General features: G+C 49.2%; 1 protein-coding gene across 2 annotated transcripts in view; it reads left to right on the top strand.

The window, feature by feature from the left end:
- Positions 1-5,930: 5,930 nt before the first annotated feature.
- GGA2 (golgi associated, gamma adaptin ear containing, ARF binding protein 2) overlaps positions 5,931-20,354 on the top strand; it is a 32,207-nt gene continuing 17,783 nt past the window's right edge. The window contains exons 1-5 of one of the 2 annotated variants that reach the window (XM_028090442.2): positions 5,931-6,044; positions 15,615-15,699; positions 16,508-16,583; positions 17,462-17,560; positions 19,507-19,630. In XM_028090442.2, coding sequence (XP_027946243.1) covers positions 5,957-6,044; positions 15,615-15,699; positions 16,508-16,583; positions 17,462-17,560; positions 19,507-19,630 — 472 coding nt within the window. In that variant the 5' untranslated portion in view covers positions 5,931-5,956. Of the gene's footprint in view, positions 6,045-8,049; positions 8,218-15,614; positions 15,700-16,507; positions 16,584-17,461; positions 17,561-19,506; positions 19,631-20,354 lie in introns of those variants that run through there. The other variant, XM_028090441.2, reaches the window with a different exon arrangement.

The raw sequence follows: 20,354 nt of genomic DNA, 5'->3' as shown, positions 1-20,354 counted from the left end.
CTGGAGTGGTGGGGGGGTGGGAGGGATGGGGTGGCTGGGTGGTAGACATCGGGAAGGGTATGTGCTATGGTGAGTGCTGTGAATTGTGCAAGACTGTTTAATCACAGATCTGTACCTCTGAAACAAATAAGGCAGTATATGTTAAAAAGATAGCAGGAGGGGAAGAATGAAGGGGAGTAAATCGGAGGGGGAGACGAACCGATGGACTCTGAAGAACAAACTGAGGGTTCTAGAGGGGAGGGGGGTGGGGGGAGGGGTTAGCCTGGTGATGGGTATTAAAGAGGGCACATTCTGCGTGGAGCACTGGGTGTTATGCACAAACAATGAATCATGGAACACTACATCAGAAACTAATGATGTAATGTATGGTGATTAACAACAATAAAAAAGTTTAAAGAAGAAAAAAATAGATGTTATATGGAAAGTTCTTAAAACAGTGCTTGGCACTTAACCGATGTTATCTGTTACCATCATCATCAGCACCGGTATTTTCATTCTTAGAAAGGGCAATCTTGATTGTAAAGCATAGAAACACTCAGACTGACTTTAAAATAAAAAAAAAAAAGATTATTTATTTGACAGAGACAAGGAGCAGGGGGAGGGGCAGTGGGAGAGGGAAAAGCAGACGCCCCGCTGAGCGGGGAGCCCAACACAGGGCTCAATCCCAGGACGCAGAGATCATGACCCGAGCCTAAGGCAGACCCTTAACTGACTGAGCCACCCAGCCACCCCCGCCCCCACTCAGACTAACTTGAACTGCAAAAGGTATTTATCGGAGAGGTAGGACTCTCACAGATCAAACGGGAGGACTTCCAGCTGGACCTTTCGAGAGCCTGGAATCTGTACCTGCCAATCCACTGGGACTCAAGAACCTCACTTTTGTCCCTCACACCATAGTCTCTAACATTCAGCTGGGTCTGCTCCCCTCGTCTTCCTTCTGCAGGCCGCCTTTCTCTTTCTGTACTTGGCCAACAACTGCCCCAGCCTTAAAGCCGAATCCTCCTCTTACCCTACACTACCAGTTAGATAACTGGTATTGCACGTCCAGATTCCCAGGAGGAATCTGATGGGCCTCACTTGGGTCAGCTGTCTGCTTGTGGTCCAGTCAGCTGTGGCCAGTGGGACAGAGTCACACAATAGGACCGTGGCTGCAGGGGGGCCCACTGTACTGAGTAGGGAGAGTGGTTCCTTCCCCTCAGCACATTCTCTGTCAGTGTCCCTCAGAGAGGATCTTTTCTAGAAAATTATTGTTCTGTAACCACATTTGGAATTTCATTTCCATTGCCTTTATCCTACTTTGTTTCTACATAATACTTATTACTATATGAAATTATATAGCATACTTGTACGTGTTTACTGCCTCCCTCCCTTACTCTAAAGAATGTAAGATGAAGAAAGGCAGGCAGTTTGCCTCATTCTTGGTTATAACCATGGTGCCTGGCCTATTGCCTGACACATAGTAGGGAATCAAGTGAGGATCTTACGGAAAAAATAAGGGCCCCATCAGTCAGACCAGTGTGTTTAGAAGTGGCAGTCAAAAAAAAAATAGAAGCGGCAGTCATCAGCTGGTCTGCCAAATTTAATAGTTTCCCAGCATCGCTTTGCGAGATTTGCAATTGTGGTTAGCAAGCTGGTCTGCGGCCTGTAATTTGCTTTGAATCCAACTGTCTATGAGACAGCCTTTTTTTTTTTTTAAGATTTTATTTCTAAGTAATCTCTACACCCTACGTAGGGCCCGAACCCACAACCCCAAGATTAAGAGTCACCTGCTCTACTGACTGAGCCAGCCAGGTGTCCCTCTATGAGATAGACTTTGGACAAAGACTGAAGTGAAGGGTGGGGACAAATGGAAGTCGTCTATTCATCAGTTAATATATTGGTCATAAGACAAAATTCCTACCTTCCCAGGGACCAAGAGTGATGAATACTTAGAAAGTGAGGACCCTCTGGGTAATAGGAGGGTCCAGAGAGGGCGGCTTTTAATCTGTTCAGGGGGTACTAGAAGGCTTTACAGATGAAGTGACCTTTGAACAGCGTTCTAAAGGATGAGTAGGAGTTTCCCAGGTCTGTGGGGGTTGGAAGAGTATTCCAAGTAGAAGGAGAGGAGAACTTCACAAAGGTGAGCATGATCGGAAGTAAGGGTAGGAGTTGAGGGGGTGTAGAAGTGGCTGAGAAACCAGGCAGAGGGAAATTCCAAATGGCCCTTTTTTTTTAAGATTTTTTTTTATTTATCTGACAGAGCATGAGCAGGGGGAGGGGCAGAGGGAGAAGCAGGCTCCCCGCTGAGCAGGGGACCCCCCCCAACGTGGGGCTCAATCCCAGGCCCCTGGGATCGACCTGAGGCAAAGGCAGACACTTAACCGACTGAGCCATCCAGGTGCCCCCCCCAAATGGCCTTTCTTTGCCAGGTTAAGGGTATCAGGGTGCCATCTGATGCAAATAATGACAACAGCAACAAAAAAAAACCCAGATTCAAACCAGCTTAAAATAAGATTTAGTATTTCATGTAACAGGAAGTTCAGGGGGTAAGGCAGGCTCTAGCGTTGGTTAATTAAACGTCCAGTGACGTCAGTAAGGACCCCGGGTCTTTCTATTTCCATCTCTGCCGTATTGGCCCCAGCCAATAGCCTTGGGTTGGTTTCCTGTGCTGACAGTTGGCTTGCCTAAAGTGGTTGGGCCTCTCTGCACTTCCTCCTTCATGTGCTGTCAGAGATAGTGGCTTTCTGCAGCTCTCCCCCTAAATGCAAAGAATCTTCTCCAAGCACCGTTCCCTGCTTTACTTCCCCATTCTTGAACTTCTGGGAAAGTGGGGGAGGCATCCTCATAGGTCAGTCAGACCCAGAGTGGGGGCAGGGCCCGCTCTTCCCTGAGGTCCATGGCTGGGTTGCGGAACCCTGGGCACTTGAACAAATTGCGGGTTCTGTTAGTGAAGACATGAGTTAAGTCTTCAGGAGGTGGAAGGTGAGGAACCATTGAAAGGTTTTGAGCAGGGAAGCGACAGGATCGGATTTATGGATTATTTGAAAGCTCCTCCTGGCAGCTTTGCTGCAGAGAGATTGGAGCAGAACCAGACCAGAAGCAGGGAGCCCTGATAGGAGAGGATTGGAAAATGAGACACGAAGGAGGACTGTTCGGATGAAGCCGCACTTCCTCATCACAGCCTGACCCTGGTCTGTCTCCCCAGCTGCACTTCAGCCTTTACGGCCCCTCACGTGCCCTCTTGTCTGGCCTCCAACCACATATGCCTTCCCGAGGTCCCCAGGCACGTCTCCGTCCTGCCTTCGTACTGCTGTTCTCCCCACTCTTCTCTGGTTTTGCCTGGTTGCCTCCTTCCTAGCCTCCAGATCTCAGCTCCACTATCACATCAGGGAAACCTCTGACTTCTTCCCGGGAGGTCTTCCTGTTGTCTTTCATCATCAGCACCCTCTTCTTTTCCAAAGCACACAATTGGAATTGATTGCATAACTAATCGTGTATGTAAGGAGTTCTGCACTTATTTGCTGGTGTCAGATAGTAAAGTTCAGGAGAACGGGGGCCTCCTGTCTTCACCGTTGTGCCCCTGGTGCTGAGAACAGCTGTGCTTCACGCAATGGCTGCTCAGAGACACTGGAGTCAAAGACCAGATCCACCTCTGATTGGATCAGATGGTCAGGGTGAGCAGTCAAGAGCACAGGTGCTGGCTTCGCCGAAGTCGCTATGTTTAGCGAGAATGCTGCTGTGCAGTGTTTCAGGGACTTCACATCATTGGTGGTAACTATTTTCATTAGTGAATCACCGGATATGAATGTGTTTTTTTAATTTCGAAGTCAGTACAAGTTTGTTTTGGCACTCATGCTCATTATCATGGCCTGGGGGATCTCCAAGTTATCCTTCAAAGCTCTGCCAAATATTAGGGTCACGGCCCTTCCCTCTAGGCCAGAGCCCCCCTCAGCTCCACCCCCTCCCATCACTCCCCCAATCCTGATGGCAGTAGGACAGCCCAGCCAAGGAGGGGAAGCTGTCACCACCTGGAGAACCCCTCTAAACCGAGTCCATTCAATCCTGTCTTTATTCATTCATTTGACAAATACCTCTTGTGCCAGGCCCTCTGAGGCCTGGGGATGTGGAGAGGAATAGTAAAGGCTCATTAATTATAGACGCTCAGGGGCCCCTGGGTGGCTCAGTCAGTTAAGCGTCTGCCTTCGGCTCAGGTCATGATCCCAGGGTCCTAAGATCGAGCCCCCACATCAGGCTCCACGCTCAGCAGGGGGTCTGCTTCTCCCTCTCCCCCCCCACTTCCCCTGTTCCTGTGTGTGCTCGCGCGCTTGCTCTCTCTCTCACTCTTTCTCTCTCGCTCACTCTCAAAATCTTAAGAAAAATTATAGACGCTCAGTCCACAGGCATTTCTTACCCCCAATTATTTGTATATATTTATGTATGTGTATTTACATTTATTTGTTAAGCTTTAAAAAAAAGAACAAAAGAGAAGGTCCCCCACCTCAAAGAGATGAGAGTCTCACATGAGACTAACAATTACCGTAATACAGGTGTGGAGCTGATGGTGGAGAGGCAATGGAATTGGTACAGGGATATGGAATCCCTGGGTGGGGGTGGGGGGGGAAGCCAGTTGGGGAACACTTCCTTTAGAAGGAGGTGGGTTTTGCCTTTTGATTTCAATTTCAGATAAATAGTAATTGTCTTAGTATAAGTATGTCCCAGGCAATATTTGGGACATACTTGTGCTAAAAAATTATTTGTGTGTCTGAAATTCAGATTTAACTGGGCTTCCTCTGTTTTTATTGGCTAAATCTGGCAGCCTCACGCTGACAGTTTGACAGCAGAGGGAGGTCGTTCCAGGCTGAGGGAACAGGACATACAAAAGAAAGGACTTCAGGTACAATTAGTTCCCATCTGGTGCTTAGAGCTAGATAGGGAGAGCCACAGGATTCCGGTTCCACCCATAATTATTTTGCATCTATAAAGTGCCAGAAGTTCGATGGTATGTAAACCCAACCACTGCCCTGAACTCCCAATCCACTTCCTTACTGCCCACTTACCTTTTGTCTTTCTGTTGCGGTCCCTGGGCCAGCAGCATCAGCATCGCCTGGAGACTAATGAGAATTAGATTCTTGGGCTTCATCCCAGACCTACTGAATTAGAAACAGTGTGGGCTGGGCCCTGCATGATGTGTTTTAACAAGCCCTCCAGCTTATTCTAACAAAGACCAGTTGGAAAACTGATCCACTAGTCAAAATTTTGAATGAGTGCGGTTGCTTAGAATCACGTAAGTAACGTGAGCCAGGTGTAAGAAATATCTAGGAAGTGATGAATGGTCCTTGGCCAGTGGAGAGCTCCTGCCCCTATGGGGCGCAGTCTCAGTCATCTCCAGACATTTGTTGCAGTAAGGAAACCCAGCTCTAGCGTCTCCAGGTGTTTATTTTATTTGACTCATTAGTGAAGACACTGAGAAGATGTTACAACCAGTTCAAAGGAGAATCCACAGGACAGACACATTTATAGATCAGGAATATTGAAATGAATGTGCAAATGGAGACAAACTGGTTTTTCCACATGGAGCAGGTTGTATTTTCCCAGGACAATTCATTTGCAAGCCTATAGACAAGAATAATTTTTAATTGCTTTCAGTTATCTACAGTTTACAGAGATGTAACATAATTCCCAAAGAAACAAAAAAAAGAACACAGAAGGGGACGCTATAGATAATTCTTTGAAAAACAAAATTTCCCCTATATGAATAATGTTATAGGTGAAAGCTGTCCCCTGAAAATTCATATGCTGAAGCTCTAAGCCCCTATATGTGATGGTATTTGGAGGTGGGACTTTGGGAGTTAATTAGGTTTAGATGTGGTCACAAAGGTGGAGCCCTCAGGAAGAGATTAGTATCTTTATAAGAGGAAGAGACCACACTGCATGCTCTCTCTCTCTCCCTCCCTCTACCTTGGAAGCACACAGCAAGATGGCAGCCCTCTGCAAACCAGGAAGTGGGGTCTTACCAGGGACCCAATCTGCAGCACCTTATCTTGGACTTTCCAGCCTCCAGACCTGTGAGAAAATGTCTTGTTGTTTAGACCACCCAGTCTGGGGTATTCTGTTAAAGCAGCGCAAGTTTACCAAGACCGGTAACAACCGTAAAAGGTTTAGCATAGAGGCTGGCAAACAGCACTTCCATCTCTTGTCGTTCAGAGCTTTCATGACAGTTTCCGTGTGGAAGGGTGCTATGGGCAGCAATCTGTTAGAGATGTGTGTGGCTAGACTTATTTTGAAACTGAGATGGCACAACAGTGGTTAACTCACTTAGATTGTGTATTTACTTGGGATAGGGAAGTCCCTGGGCCGCAAGGGTGCAAGAGCCCCTGGCTCTGAGGGTCCCAAACAGATCAGGTTTGGTTCCTCACTACTGACAAAACCCAAAGGCAGAGAGACAGTGGTGGTGAAGCAAGAAAAGGATTTATTTCAATGAGGCCAGCAGGGAACAGAGCAGACAAACATCTCAAAGACTGTCTCCGGAGTGCTGAAAATACTTGCAGGTTTATTGTAAGGAACATGCGGGACAAAGGTTGGCAGTGAAGTCAGGTCATCAATGTCTTCGGGTCAATCACAGGCCGGGGTCTTGCTGGCTCAGGGCCGTCCTTACTGCTTGAGGGGGTAGGTTTGGTTCCCATCACAGGATGCTTTTCCTGTGGGGCCTTTGCCACAGTTAGGAGATAAGCTGGAAAGAATTTACTCAATTAGAAAGTACAGACTGAGGTCAAGATGGAAGTGGTTGAAGTCCTCATTCAGAGACAGGACCTAAAGCCCTATAGCTACCTCTTATTGCTTGTAGGGTTCATTTGGCCATTCAACAAATATTTAGTGGCACTAGCATGCCAGGCACTATTCTAGGTACTGGGGATATAGAAGTGTACAGAGCAAAGTTTTTGCTTTTATTAGTGGGGTGAAACAGGTAATGGAGTATAGACAATTCGTGCTTTGAAGGAAAATTATGTGTCTTCTAGGTAGCATGGCTTTTTACTGTCTCTTGGACCTCTTACAAGTGGTTACTCCTAGATGACTGATAGAAATGCAAATTCTGCAGTTTGGGTGGACAGCCCTCACTGCTGATGGAAAAGCTAGTTTTGTGTGCATTTGTCCATGTGTTCCAACAATCCTTTATTCGTATACATTTGCCTTTTCTCTTTTTTAAAGATTTTAAATTATCTCTATACCCAGTATGGGGCTTGAACTTCCAGCCCCAAGATCAAGAGTCTCCGGCTCTACCGACTGAGTCACCCAGGTGCCCCCAACCTTTTTTCTCTTTTTTTTTTCTAAAGATTTTATTTATTTGACAGAGACATAGCGAGAGAGGGAACACAAGCAGGGGGAGTGGGAGTGGGAGAGGGAGAAGCAGGCTTCCCGGAGGAGGAGGGAGCTCCTGGGATCATAACCTGAGCTGAAGGCAGAGGTTTAACGAATGAGCCACCCAGGCGTCCCCCTTTTTTTCTCTTTTGAGTGAATTACAACATCACATCTGCTCAGTTCCCCTCATTTAATTAAAGTTAAAATATTTAATACGTATTTGTTTCAGTATGTATGAGAATCATGACTTTTTTGGGGGAAAATTATCCTTTAACAAAATAGGCAATATTTAGTAGATCAATGGTGTAATGTGTAAAGGAGAAAATAAGGCAATATGACGGAAAGCCGGTGTTTCATTTCAGAGAAGGTGGTGTGGGGGAAGACCCTCCTGGATAAAAATACTGCCCCCCAAAGAAAAACCCTATTCCTAGTTTATCTGAAATTCAAATTTAACTGGGCATCCTGCATTTCATCCGACAAGCCTACTCCGGAAGGACAAGAGCACGCAGGCCTCGCGAAGTTGGCTTGAGGGGCCTTGACCCCATTGTGGTCTAGAACTACGCTGGGCAAACCCAGCCTCCGCGGAGGGCAGGCATCTCTGCGAGGCAGCGCCCCTGGCCCGAGGCTCGCCCGGAGGCGGGGCTTGACTGGTGGGCGTGGCCTCTCCAGACCCCCGCCCTGTCACGTGCCAACCCTCGCCTGCCGCGTCGGCAGCCCCGGAGCGCGCCGGACGGCGGCGGCTAGAGGCCAGGGGCAGCCGCAGCTTGAGCAGCGGGGTCCGGGCCATGGCGGCGGCGGCGACAGTGGCAGCGGGGGCCGCGGCGGGGGCCGAGACTGCCGAGGGGCCCCCGGGGCCGGCGGCGGCGCTGGAGCTGTGGCTCAGTGAGTAGCGGGGCCGCCCCTCGGCGGGGGCTCAGCAACACACGTGAGGCCTGACTTCCCGCCTCCCCAAGGCCTTTCTTCTGACGCGGCGGCGGCGGGCAGGTGGCCAAGGGCCGGGGGCTGGGCCGGGCGTGGGTGCGGGGATCGCCCCGGGTTCCCTCGAGGAGCCTCAGGAGTCGGCCGGGCGGCGGAACACCAGTCTGGGTGCTCTGCTCCCCGCCACTGCCCACCTCTGTCGTCGCAGCACGCAAACATGATTCACGTAATGGCTAGGGTTTGGGGAGCTTTTCTTTTGTGTCAAGCACTGTGCTAGAGGCATTTCAGCCATTGTTAATCCTCATTACGACCCCAAGAGGCAGCTTCTATTATTAACCCCGTTTTGGAGAAGAGGACCTTTCCACTGAAGGAGACTCGTGCAAGCCAGGCAGCCTCTTGCGGTCTCTCCGGAGCTGGCACAGATCTCTGTCAGGCTGCTGTTGTTAATGTCAAAACAAGCCCTTTATACCTTTTGTGTACGTTTACTGTGGCCGGACTCCCCCTCACCACAGTCCTGGCCGGTACGGGTAACCGATGAGGAATTGAAATTCAGGGAGGCTACAGAGTATGCGTCTTGTATTGGGCCCTGCTAGGTGCTGGAAATCCTGAGGTGCGTAACACAGGGTTCTTGATTACAATAAACCTTGTTTAGTGGGTCCAAGCCCATAGTCAGGGCACCTTGCTATAATTAGGGCAAATTGGGGTGCGGGCCGCTTTTGCTTAACATGTGGTAAAGAGTTGATCGGTTTATCTGGGGATTGTCACAGCAGACATAGCATTTGAGTGGACAGCAGAGGTGACAACACCTCAGGCACTCAGGCACAGGAAACCATGTGCAAAAAACTGGGGACGGGAGGGTGTGGGGCGTTCTGGGAACCAGTAGTGGGTACTGCTGATGTGGAAAGCCTAAAGAACAAAGAGCCTGGAAAAGAGGCTGGGGGGCTAATCGGGGCTTGGATGCTGCAGAAAGGAATTTGTATTTTATCCTGTGGCGGGGTGGGGGTGGAGTTTTCAGTGGGAGCGCCTGATCAAGTACACCTATTAAAAGCCTCACCTGCAGCCATGTGGAGCCAAATTGGCTAGGGAGGCGAGGCCAGGCAGGGACAGTAAATAAACTGTTTTGGTAGTGCTTAGGGGCTGAGGGTAGAAATAATTAGCAGGCACAATCAGCAGCCTTGATGCATTCGAATGGAGACTAGGAGGAACCTAGGATGGATCCTGGATTTCGGGCTGTGGGAACTGGTTGGTTAGAAATGCCTCACCTGTGAGGAGGACTCAGTTTAAGAAGGAAAAGATGGTTCCGTTGTGGAGTTTGAGGTACAGGTGGCATAGCCAAAGAGGCCCTCTGTAGGCAGGTGATCAGCTGCAGAAAGGGTGGGAGCTGGAGGTCAGCGTGGGAATCTTCATTTCACTGGCAGAGAGCTTGTCCAGGCAGGCGGTGGCTATTAAGAGCAGAGGTTTGCAGATAGAGCGTGGCGTTTAGGAAGCAGGTGGGAAAAGCAGCCTGACAGGGAAGGTGGCGCTGACACGGGCAGGAGAAAGCTGGGAGGGTGGGGAGCCACCCATCTCAAAGGAGGGGTGTAGTTGGTGGGCAGAAAGATGGAGTAGGGTGAGGCAGGAGAAGGGGGAACTTTGAATTTGGCAACTAAAAGGTTACTGATGAGGTATCTTTAAGTGGTGGGGACTGAAGGCGGTTGATTAGGTAGTGGAGAACACGCCTAGACTGGAGTTGCCAAAAAAGAGTCAGGTGGACTGGGTGAGAGGACACTGTCAGCTCACCTGGTGCAGGAGACAACAGGGAACCTGACTGCCCAAGGTGGGGGGTTCTTCAGACCCTCTGTTTTAGGCGGATATGGTCCCAAAGGTGCTAGATCTTGCAGTTTTTCAGTTAGAGCTAGAACCTATATTTTATGTGAAATCTCTTGAGTTTTCAAGAGTTGGCAACAGCTACTCTGAAATACAGTTTATCTGGTGTAGGGAGCATGTAGCTCCTGGTCACCAGCCCTTTTTTCTTTCTTTCTTTTTTTTTTTTTTTTAATGGTATTTGTGAAAGGAAGGAGGGAGCATAGCCAGAGGGAATTTAGGTGTAAAGGAGATCTCAAAAGGAGAAGGGCACCTGTAAGCCCCTCTTTACGCTACTGTTCCTTTGGGGAACTATCCTTAAATCCCAAGTCCAATGCTGGAGCCAGGGGTGAGGGCCTTGAAGATGCTGAAGGAGGTCAGAGCCAGAGCAGAAAGGGGTGACTTGGCTTCACAGAGAAGAAGGGCACCTTTTGTTTTTCTGAATGTTTGGGGAAGGAGATAAAGATGATTGCACATGCAAATAAGGTCCCGTGTGACCACCACCATTCCCTGCTGAGTGTCAGGGGCAGAGATGGAACTGGGGGCTTCAGGGAGGAAGTGGGGAAGTTTGGGAACGGCTGGTAAGGGAAACAAAAGGGTGCCCACCTGGATGCTTGAGAGCAGGGTCTCTCAACCTTGACACTGTTGACATTGGGTCTGATAATTCTGTGTTGTGGGGGTCTGTCCTGTGCATTATAGGATGTTTAGTAGAATCCCTAGCCTCAACCCACTAGATGCCAACAGCACACACCAAAATGCCCACATAAAACCAAAAGCATCTCCAGATATTGCCAAATGTCCCCTCAGAGGAAAAGGGATGACACTTGAGATCCTCTGAGTTTGGACTTCGGAGTGTTGATTGGACATCGGAAGTGTTTCTTGTAGTCTTCAAGGTTGTGTGATTCTTCACCCCTAGTAGGATCAGAGGAGGCGAGCTATGGTTTAAACTGGATTTGCTGGGGTGATGGGCACAGTGGAGCTGGTACAATGGAAGGCCAAGGAGGTAGAGGGGTTGATGGTGTGGCAAGGACAGGGGTGTAGCTGAAGAAATGCACTGAGTCTGGGCTGGATGGAGAAGGAAGTCATTGTAGGTGGGATCTGAGGACTGCCAGGCTCAGGTCACTAACAGACCTTGCGTCAGCCCAGCAGGGCAGCTGTGTCTTGAAGACGGGGATAGTAGTAATCTGACCTTAGAGTTGTTAATACATGTGTAGCACTTAGAACAGTGCCTGGCATGTGGTGTTAGATATTATCATTAGTGTTTTTAGTTGTGAGTGGCAAAAAACTCATATTGGCTTAGCAGGAGAAAAAAAAAAAAGGAAAACCTTTGGAACTGGGGAGGAGTAGCTCCTCAAAGGAACATCAGGAAGCCGAAGTGATGAATCACTGAATTCTCCTGAAACCAATATTATGCTATATGTTAACTAACTAGAATTTAATAAAAATTAGGTGGGGGGGAGGAAGGTGTTACCAGAAATTCATGCTTTAAAAAAATGCAAATAGCAGCTTCTGTGCATTCTGCAACCCCTGACCCCCAAACTTAATTGATTTTGGTGGTGGTTCCCCAGGATTGCATAGAGAGCTGCCTCATTCTTGTTACTGAGAACCTCCGTCCCACTGTATGGGTATACAATGATTGACGTACCCAGCTCCCTGTTAGCGGGCCTTTGAGGTTGTTGCCAGTCCTATGCTGTTAAAAGCTGTGCTGGGTCCCCTTGGTCCCTGGGACTGTAGCCGTAGTGGTGCTGCCAGGGGCTCTGGGCCATCTTTCGTGCTTGTAGTGGGGTGCTCGGCAAAGCCGTCTTCCTTTCACCTGGACCTACTCCCAGGTGATATGTCCTGTCTTCCTTCCAGCCCCACTTTTGTGCCTCTTGGGGATCGGGGGTGGTCAAATTGCAATCTATTTATACTCTCCCAGCTTCTTGAGGGCTGAGCTCATTCTTTATCTTGGAACCTAGCATAGGACATTCCCAGGGTGGGTCTTGGGTTTCTGTCGTGGGCTTAACTGAAGGACTCCTGGACTGTAGACTTCCCGAAGGATGGAACTCTAAGTGTTCCTTGAGGTGACTGCTTCCCCAAAGCCTCGGGGTTCCCCTGACCAGCCTAGGCTGCTCCTGGCGCTGGAGTCAGGACTCTCGTGGTTCATTGGCAGCTGTGTGAGATGATTTGGCTTCGGATTTAGTCACTCTTAGATGAGCCATGTCACTCACTGCTAGAGGTCTCAGCTGTTTTCTTAATACCTCTCACCCTGTAGCGGGCTTGAAATGCATAGGAACACTGCTTTTATTAAGTAGATACATGGCACTAGTGTTCTTTGTCCTGCCCAAGTGCCAGCTAAAGAAACCACTTAATGCCTGGGGTGGCCCCTGGTAGGGCTGTGGCAGTCCTGAGAAGCAGATAAGGGGTTCTTTGAGTCTTTCCCTGGCCATGCCCTGCTGGCTGCCAGCCACTCCTTGGGGCAGATGGGTGTCCTGTACCCTAGGGGTGCTACGGCCTGATCAGACCCAGTGGGTGGACCTTGGGGGGGCCAGGGGTTCGTTTTCTCTGGAGCCGCAGGAAGCCTCTGAAACAGCCTTGCCGGCTGGCATTATATTGTAGAAGACCCAGTTATTTCCGAACTGGGCTAACCCTCCCCTGGAGTCAAAAATCAGTCCAGCCAGCTGGCCAGGCTCTGCAGAGCAAAAGGTGAATCATTCATTCATTCAGTAGATATTTGTGCCAGTGACATTCTGGAGGATGTGAAGGTGAACGAGACCTGTCTTCCTGCTTGAGGGAGCTGATAACTTAGTGGCAAGAAAGTTGAAACTAGTTCCCCAAGAGGCCCTGTCTCTGTCAAGCAACTGAGAGAAGTGTTTGGGCCCTGGCTCGGGGCAGACCTGGGACTGCAGTTTTGTTGCTGTTCTCCAGCTTTTGTAGCTGGGCAGGTTTCTTTGCCTCTAAAATGGTGAGAGAATAGTGGCCCTCTCCCTCCTTAACCCTGGACGGGAGGGAGGCTTGGGAAACACTCAGCCTAGTGGCTGGTACATGGCAACTTCTTTACGAAAAAGAAAAAAAACAAGGCAGCTGATACTACTATTGCTATTTGGGGGCTGGGATGAACTTTGAGGGAATCCTCATGATACCAATAAACTTACACTTTATAGATCTTGCTGCTTTGCCTTGGTTAAGGGTTTGGAACATGACTTAACCTCACAGATGTGTCTTATTCCTTTCTTTGGAAAAGCTGGTGACTGTCTTACTCTTTTCACCTGGTGGCCGGGGAGGGGGTGAGGAGGAGGAAGGCTGGATTTTGCCGATCTCTGCTCTAGGTCCAGTCATGGGTCGAGTTTCTGAGTGCCCAGAGGCATCAGTCTTGACCTGGTAGTGAACTAAAACTTCAGGAAGCTAAAATCAGGCAGAATTATTTAAGATGAGTCAGACCTCTTTAATCAGGATCTCTGAGAATCACTGCTTTAAATAATTTATTTCATGAGTAATTATTTTGTGCCTTTGAGGAAGGTATTGTACTAAGCACTGCAGGGAATATATGGCTTTTGCCTTCTAGAGTTTTATTCCCTTTAGGTGCAGTAAGTCACGTACACATGTTTTTAAAGTAAAAGGCAGAGACTGTGCATTATAATGAACAATAAGATTTAGCTGTCCTTTATTGGTTACTTTAATATTTGCTGCTGTACCAGGCACTTTAGATACCACCTTATAAAAAACCTCAGGAATGACCTTTGAGGAAGGTGCTGTTTTCCTTTATAGTGGAGGGAACTGAGGCCCTGGGAGCCCAAGAACATGTAGCTAGTCAGGATTGGAGCTAGACGTCTCCATCGTAAGAGGGGCAGGTAGAATGCAGGTCTTCTGAGAAGGAAGAGAGGCTTCTGTTTGGTGGGGGTGGGAAACAAATCAAGGAAGTCTTCATGAAGAAGTGACACTTGAATTGGGGCTCAAAGGATGGATAGAATTTTCGAGATCCAGCATAGGAAAGAGCTTTGAGGGGGAACAGGTGAGGGAATGTGGGCAGTGACAGTCTGATTCCTTTGTTCTCCCTTGTTGTCTTTTTTCACTTAGAATGGAGTTGGCTTTTTGAATCTCACAGTTGAGCTGGGGAGACACATGACTTCCACATGACAGAAGTGTGACTGCAGTCCGGAAAGGTTAAACTCTGCTTGACCTTGGACTCTTCAGTAACCCGAAGGGAGGAGAATCACAGGGGCTGGAGCAGTGGGAGGAGGTTTTGGGGGAAGGTGGAAATTCAGATGGGCCTTGAAAAATGGGTAGGATTTTGAGAGGACCAAAGTAAATGTTCAGGCATAAGGAATAATATCAGAAACAGGACCCTAGAATCAGCCTGTTACAGAGCTTGAAAGAGCTTCTCTGTTAGGAGCCTTCAGCAAGGTCTTTCACTGGAGGGGTAGGTAGTCCCCCAGAAGTTGGACAGCAAGGAGTCGAGGGGTGGGGGTTAGGAAAGCATAGGACAGAGGCCTCCCAGCAGCTCCTGTGTGAGAGAGCAGGGCCTGGTTTAGTCTGGGGCAGGACATGTGGGATGGACACCCTTCTTGGGAATTCTAGGCAGCAGCAGTGGGAGGAGAGAAGCTGTTGTCCAGCACCAGGAAGGTCGAAGATCACCCCTCCCCTCAGCGGAGCCTGGTCTGTTAGGCCTTCTGATAATCCCCCTTCTGTAGGTATCTCTGGCTGTGCCGCCACCCGTTCAGTGCTTAGTGTCCTCAGATTTCATCGACGGATTGTAGCATGATTGGATCTGGGGTCCCGGGAATGTGCAAGTGTACAGAAGGGAACAGCATTTTGAGGAGTGAATGCGAGGAGGTCCTTTTGTTAGCGCGCACAAGCCACTGATACATGGAGAAGCTTCTTACATAGGATGGTCAGAGAGGATTTCAGTAAGCTGAGGGTTAGACTTGGGGTTTATTGTTTTTGAGGAGATGGTGAGGTGACCAAGTGGAGCCACCCAGAGCCTTGTGGTATGTTCTAATCTTACCATCACATAGCTAAGAAAGTTAGAAGTAGCCTCCCGCGGGGCGCCTGCGTGGTTCAGGTGGTTGATTGCCTTCAGCTCAGGTCGTGATCCCAGGGTCCTGGGATCGAGCCCCACATCAGGCTCCTTGCTCAGCGGGGAGTCTGCTTCTCCCTCTGCCCCCACCCCTCTCAAGAAGAAGGTGGGGGGTAGCCTCCCGGATGCTGGCCCTCGCTCATCCTTATTGCAGGGCCAAAGGGGGGGGAAATCCTGACGGGGCATGAAGGAGGCGTACGCAGGCCAACCGCTGCACCGGAAGGGGAGTCTCTTGCAGACAAAAGCTTGTTCATTCAGTGAGCCAGTCTTCACTGAGGCCTTATGTGCCGGACACTGTGCCTGATGGTAGCCAACAGCATAGCCATGGTCCTGTCCCTTTCAGCTGTCTGCTTGCTGGGTCTGATCCCCTGGAGGTGTGCTAGCACTGTCCTTGGCTGCCACTTTATTTGTGGAGGGGCGGGTGTATATTTCTTTTCATTCTTTATTTTTATTTCCTTGACAGATAAAGCCACAGACCCAAGCGTGTCAGAACAGGATTGGTCCGCTATCCAGAATTTCTGTGACCAGGTGAACACTGATCCCAATGGGTAAGGTGACCTTCACAGACATACACTTGACTTGGGATACCTCAGACAAAGTGCATGCTTCGGTCTCTTGGGTCTGTTTTACCTCAGAGAAAGAAAGTGAGGCTTTCTTTCCTTTTTTTTCCTCCATGATCTGAGAACATTATTTTTCTGGGAATAGCAAATGGGAAAAAAATTGCAGTGTTCTATGTGACTCATGCTAAGGAGACCCCTGAATGTTAGGGTTAGAAGGTAGCTAGGTTACATAGGAATGTGAAAGAGATCAGTGTATTCTCCGTAATTTTAAATGTCTTCTTTCTTAAGAAAATGCAGGAAGAGGGTGAAATTTTGTTGGTTTCTGGTTTTGTTTTTGTTTTTAAATTTGGTTTCTGTTTCCAAAGCATTTGGATAGGAACTGAAGAATCATGTCAGCCATACACGTTTAATCTACGTGATGCTGCATAGTCGGCATCTTGAAATGGGGGAAAAGTTTGATCACACTTTCTACTCCAGTGTTTACTGAGCCTTTGTCATCCGATAGGGTCTTCTGCTCACAGTCTGGTTCCACACAGGTCTGGCCTTGAGTGCTCAGCTTGGAGTTCTAGGGGTGGGTTGGCTGCAGGGAGGAGGATGTCAGATGCTGTCACTGCACCGAGGGTGGGTGGAGGTTTGCCTCCTTCAGAGGCAGGTGTGTAGGCTCTGTGCCCGTCACTCCACCTCTGCTTTGGGACCCGTGCTTCTGGAAGAGAGGTGACTTGACGGAGTGTACTCAGCCATACCAGTTGGTTTCTTCCTCTCCACCCACAGCCCAGGTCTCTCTGTTTTCCCTTAGCCCAACCCATGCGCCCTGGCTACTGGCCCACAAGATCCAGTCTCCACAAGAGAAAGAAGCTCTTTATGCCTTAACGGTGAGTTTGGCTTGCCCTTGCGCTTATACTTTCCTGACATGCAGCTAGAGAGTGCTGGACCCCAGGCCCATTTCACGTGGTGGAGAACGTCCGATAGCGAGTTCTGTGCTTGGGTTGCCCCATCCTAGGTCTGTTTTGAGAGAGTAGCATTGAGCCTGCTTTGGGGGACGGAAAAGAAGGCTTTCTTTCCCTTCATCTTCCCCAGACCAGGGCTGGCGATTTCAGGGGCCATGTAGCAGGGCCTGACTGGTCCCATAAACGAGTGAGCTGCTGGGTGAGGATGGAAACCCAGGAGAGCGTGAGGCCAGTGTGCAGAGGGCAGCTGTGGCACAGGACCGGCTGGCTGGCTACTCCAGGCGTGCAGCTGTGGCCTGGTGTTGCTAGAACTTTGTTTTCCAGGAGTCAGAGATCCAGAGTTTTATATCCATTCTCTGAGTTTATTGATGTTTGTGACTAACTTGAAATGTTAAACAATAGCACGAACCAAAGAAGATGTGTGCGGGCCTGTCTTGCCATCTGAGTGTCAGCAGGTAGCCTGTGGCTCAGTAGTCCTTGTGTGCTACAGATCAGGTCTCTGCCTCTGAGGAGGACAGGATTCTCTAGCCAGTGTGTCCTGCCCACATGGTCTCCTTAAAAGGTGGGAAGGCCTCAGGGTACACCCCACTGAGCTTTCTCCTGGGCACAAACCTGGCAGTTACAGCAAATCAGGCAGGTAGCAATTTTTTCTTAATCTGAAAATGTCACCCTTCCTCAGACTATAGTGTCTTTGTCGTCTTGAGGAAACACTAGCTATGGTTCCAGCAGATGCTTATCAGCTATGAGATGAGCCCTGAAGCCAATGGTTTTCCTTTTCTCATGGGGCTCTTGTGTCCATGCAGGTACTGGAGATGTGTGTGAACCACTGTGGGGAGAAGTTCCACAACGAGGTGGCCAAATTCCGCTTCCTGAATGAGCTGATCAAAGTGTTGTCCCCAAAGGTGAGCAGCCTGGGCTTGGCTGTACTTACACTTACTTGCTCGCTGTACTGTCCCTGGCCCAGCCTTCAAACCCTTGTGCCCCTTCTTGATCCAGAAGTAGGCCTGCTCACGACAGAGCCTGTCGGCCGGTCCTGCTTTACAACAGAGCTGAGAGGGAATGTCCTGCATGCGAAAGCTTTCCTCTTTGTTGGATCGTAACCTTCTCGGGAGCTTCCCGGGTGTGGTCTGAAATGGAACTTAGATAGGACGCTTGTCCTGGGTGGCAGCAAGGCAAGTAGATCTCTACCCCTGCCACATCTTCAGAGTTTACATAAAGGCCTTAAGGGGGTTCAGTGAGTGGTACTGTGTTGGTGTTCTCCACACCACATCACTATCTCATGGCTCTGTCCACATTCCCAGGACAGTGGAAGGGGTGAGAAACCTTAGTTTGCCCAAGTCCAGCTCACAGATCAGCTGGCGGTCACATCTTTCTTGATGGCCTTCCCCAACGCTCTCCAAGGTCTGGGATGCTGGTCATGTTCATCAGCTGAGCCCTGCCTTTGGTTGTCAGCATTTTCACGTTCTCCCTTTAAATATGGCCTTGGGATGGCTGGCCTAGAGGGGTGAGAAACTCAAGCTCGAGGACAGGTTTTTTGGTGGCAATGGCAAGAGATACCAGGTGTGGCTTTATGTCCCTTCTTGCTTGCCCTCTGCACCTTTTCTCCTGGCCTTGTCTTAGCAACACCGTTCTTGGGTACCTAACTAGATGGAATGCTTCTTTGCTACTTCTCAGCAATTCTCTGATATCAGCTGTGGGTCCCACAGTTTAATTCATTTCACTTCTGCCACTAATAACCGGAGTTATTATAGACCCTGCGCATGAAGGGCTCAGTCCTACCTAGACCTGCCTGCATCAGATACCAGCCAGGGGTCTTAGATGTCCTCAGGCTACTTCCTGCTCTCTGACCAGCTATAAATTCAGGGGTTCCCGTGACTCCCTCCACCAGGTTTCGTAATTCACCAGAAAGACTCACAAAAGATAGGAAAGTAACGATATTCACTATTATCCTTTTGTTATAAAGGATGTAAGTGGAAGAGCTCCATAGACCAAGGTCAGAGCCTCCACACCACCCTCCCAGGACATCCATGTGTTCTAACTCTCCGAAGCTCCTTGTCTGCCAGTTTTTATCTGAAGTTATGTAGGCATTTTGATTAAATCATTAGCTAGGATTGAACTCCATCTCCAGCCCCCGGCCCTCCTGGGAGTTGGTCTGAAAGTTCCAACCCTGTCATCACATGGTGGGTTTTTCTGAAGTGGTCAGTCTCTCCCTTGAAACTAAGCTCCCACCATGAATGGTGAACATAAACTCACATGTGGTCCAAGGGGGCTCATGGTGAATAACAAAAGCTATTCCTTTTTTTTAAGATTTTATTTATTCCTTTGACAGAGAGAAAGCACAAGCAGGCAGAGTAGCAAGCAGAGGGAAAGGGAGAAGCAGGCTCCCCCCTGAGCAAGGAGCCCGACGTGGGGCTCGATCCCAGGACCTTGGGATCATGACCTGAGCAGAAGGCAGTTGCTTAACCAACTGAGCCACCTAGGCGCCCCCAACAAAAGCTATTGCTGAAACTCAGGAAATTCCAAGGGTTTTTTGAAACTGTGCCAGGAACTAGAGACAAAGACCAAATAAATTTTCATAATCTTGCCTCATTCAAAAAATGAGTGTCCCCTGTGGCTCTAACCTATCCCAATATATGGTGGGTTTCACTTGAGCAGTTGTGGAGGTTGACTCCTGGAAACCAAGAAGGCACCCTGGGGCTGGGGGCCAGGCGGTTTGGCCTCTAGTGCCGCCGGTCTCCACCAGCCTTGGGCAGCTCGCTTCCCTGGACCTCAGTGGCCATCTCGTCTGTGGTAGCATGTGCTGGCTAAGTCCTTTCCAGCTTTGTAATTCTTCCCTTTTTATTTTTAGTACCTAGGGTCCTGGACCACAGAAAAAGTTAAAGGAAGAGTCATCGAAATACTCTTTAGTTGGACCGTCTGGTTTCCAGAGGATATCAAGATCCGAGACGCTTACCAGATGCTGAAGAAACAAGGTCGGACTCCTTGGCTTACATTGCATTTCCTCTTCGCAGTCGTTCTTGTTTTTTTGTTTGCTTTGTGGTTTTTTCAGTGAAAGCTGGACATCTTGTGTAGGACAGTAGAGTCTGAGACAAATGATTTTTTTAAAGATTTTATTTATTTTTTAAAAGATTTATTTTTTTGACAGATCGAGAGAGAGCACAAGTAGGCAGAGCAGCAGGCAGAGGGAGAGGGAGAAGCAGGCTCCCAGTCGAGCAGGGAGCCCGATGTGGGGCTTGACTCCAGGACCCTGGGGTCATGACCTGAGCCGAAGGCAGACGCTTAACCAACTGAGCCACCCAGGCGCCCCGGTTTTATTTTTTTAAAAACTTGATTCACTTATTTGAGAGAGAGCAGGTGGGAGGGGGAGAGGGAGAAGCCGACTCCCTGCTGAGCAGGGGGCCCGATGTGGGGCTCGATCCAGGACCCTGGGATCATGACCTGAGCTGAAGGCAGACGCTTAACCGACTGAGCTACCCACGCGCCCCTGAGACAAATAGTTTCTGATCACTGGAAACAGGCAGACCTTTCCTTCTTGTAGCAGGAGTTGAGCTGGGCTTGGGACTGCTGTTGCTATAGTTACCCTCATTCACTGTACCAGATTTTAAATTCCTCTGGTGTTGGGTTGTATTGAGTGTGGGAGCTGATTTGCTAGAGTTTTTCTCAGTATCCGCTCCATCTCAGCATTAGGTCTTCCTT

Source organism: Eumetopias jubatus, unplaced genomic scaffold (assembly GCF_037043125.1).
Source record: "Eumetopias jubatus isolate StellerSeaLion01/CBP00866 unplaced genomic scaffold, mEumJub1_p1.0 scaffold_12, whole genome shotgun sequence".
Lineage (NCBI taxonomy): Eukaryota > Metazoa > Chordata > Mammalia > Carnivora > Otariidae > Eumetopias > Eumetopias jubatus.
Note: the sequence above shows the minus strand (reverse complement) of the source record. Positions and strands in the feature narration are given on the sequence as shown.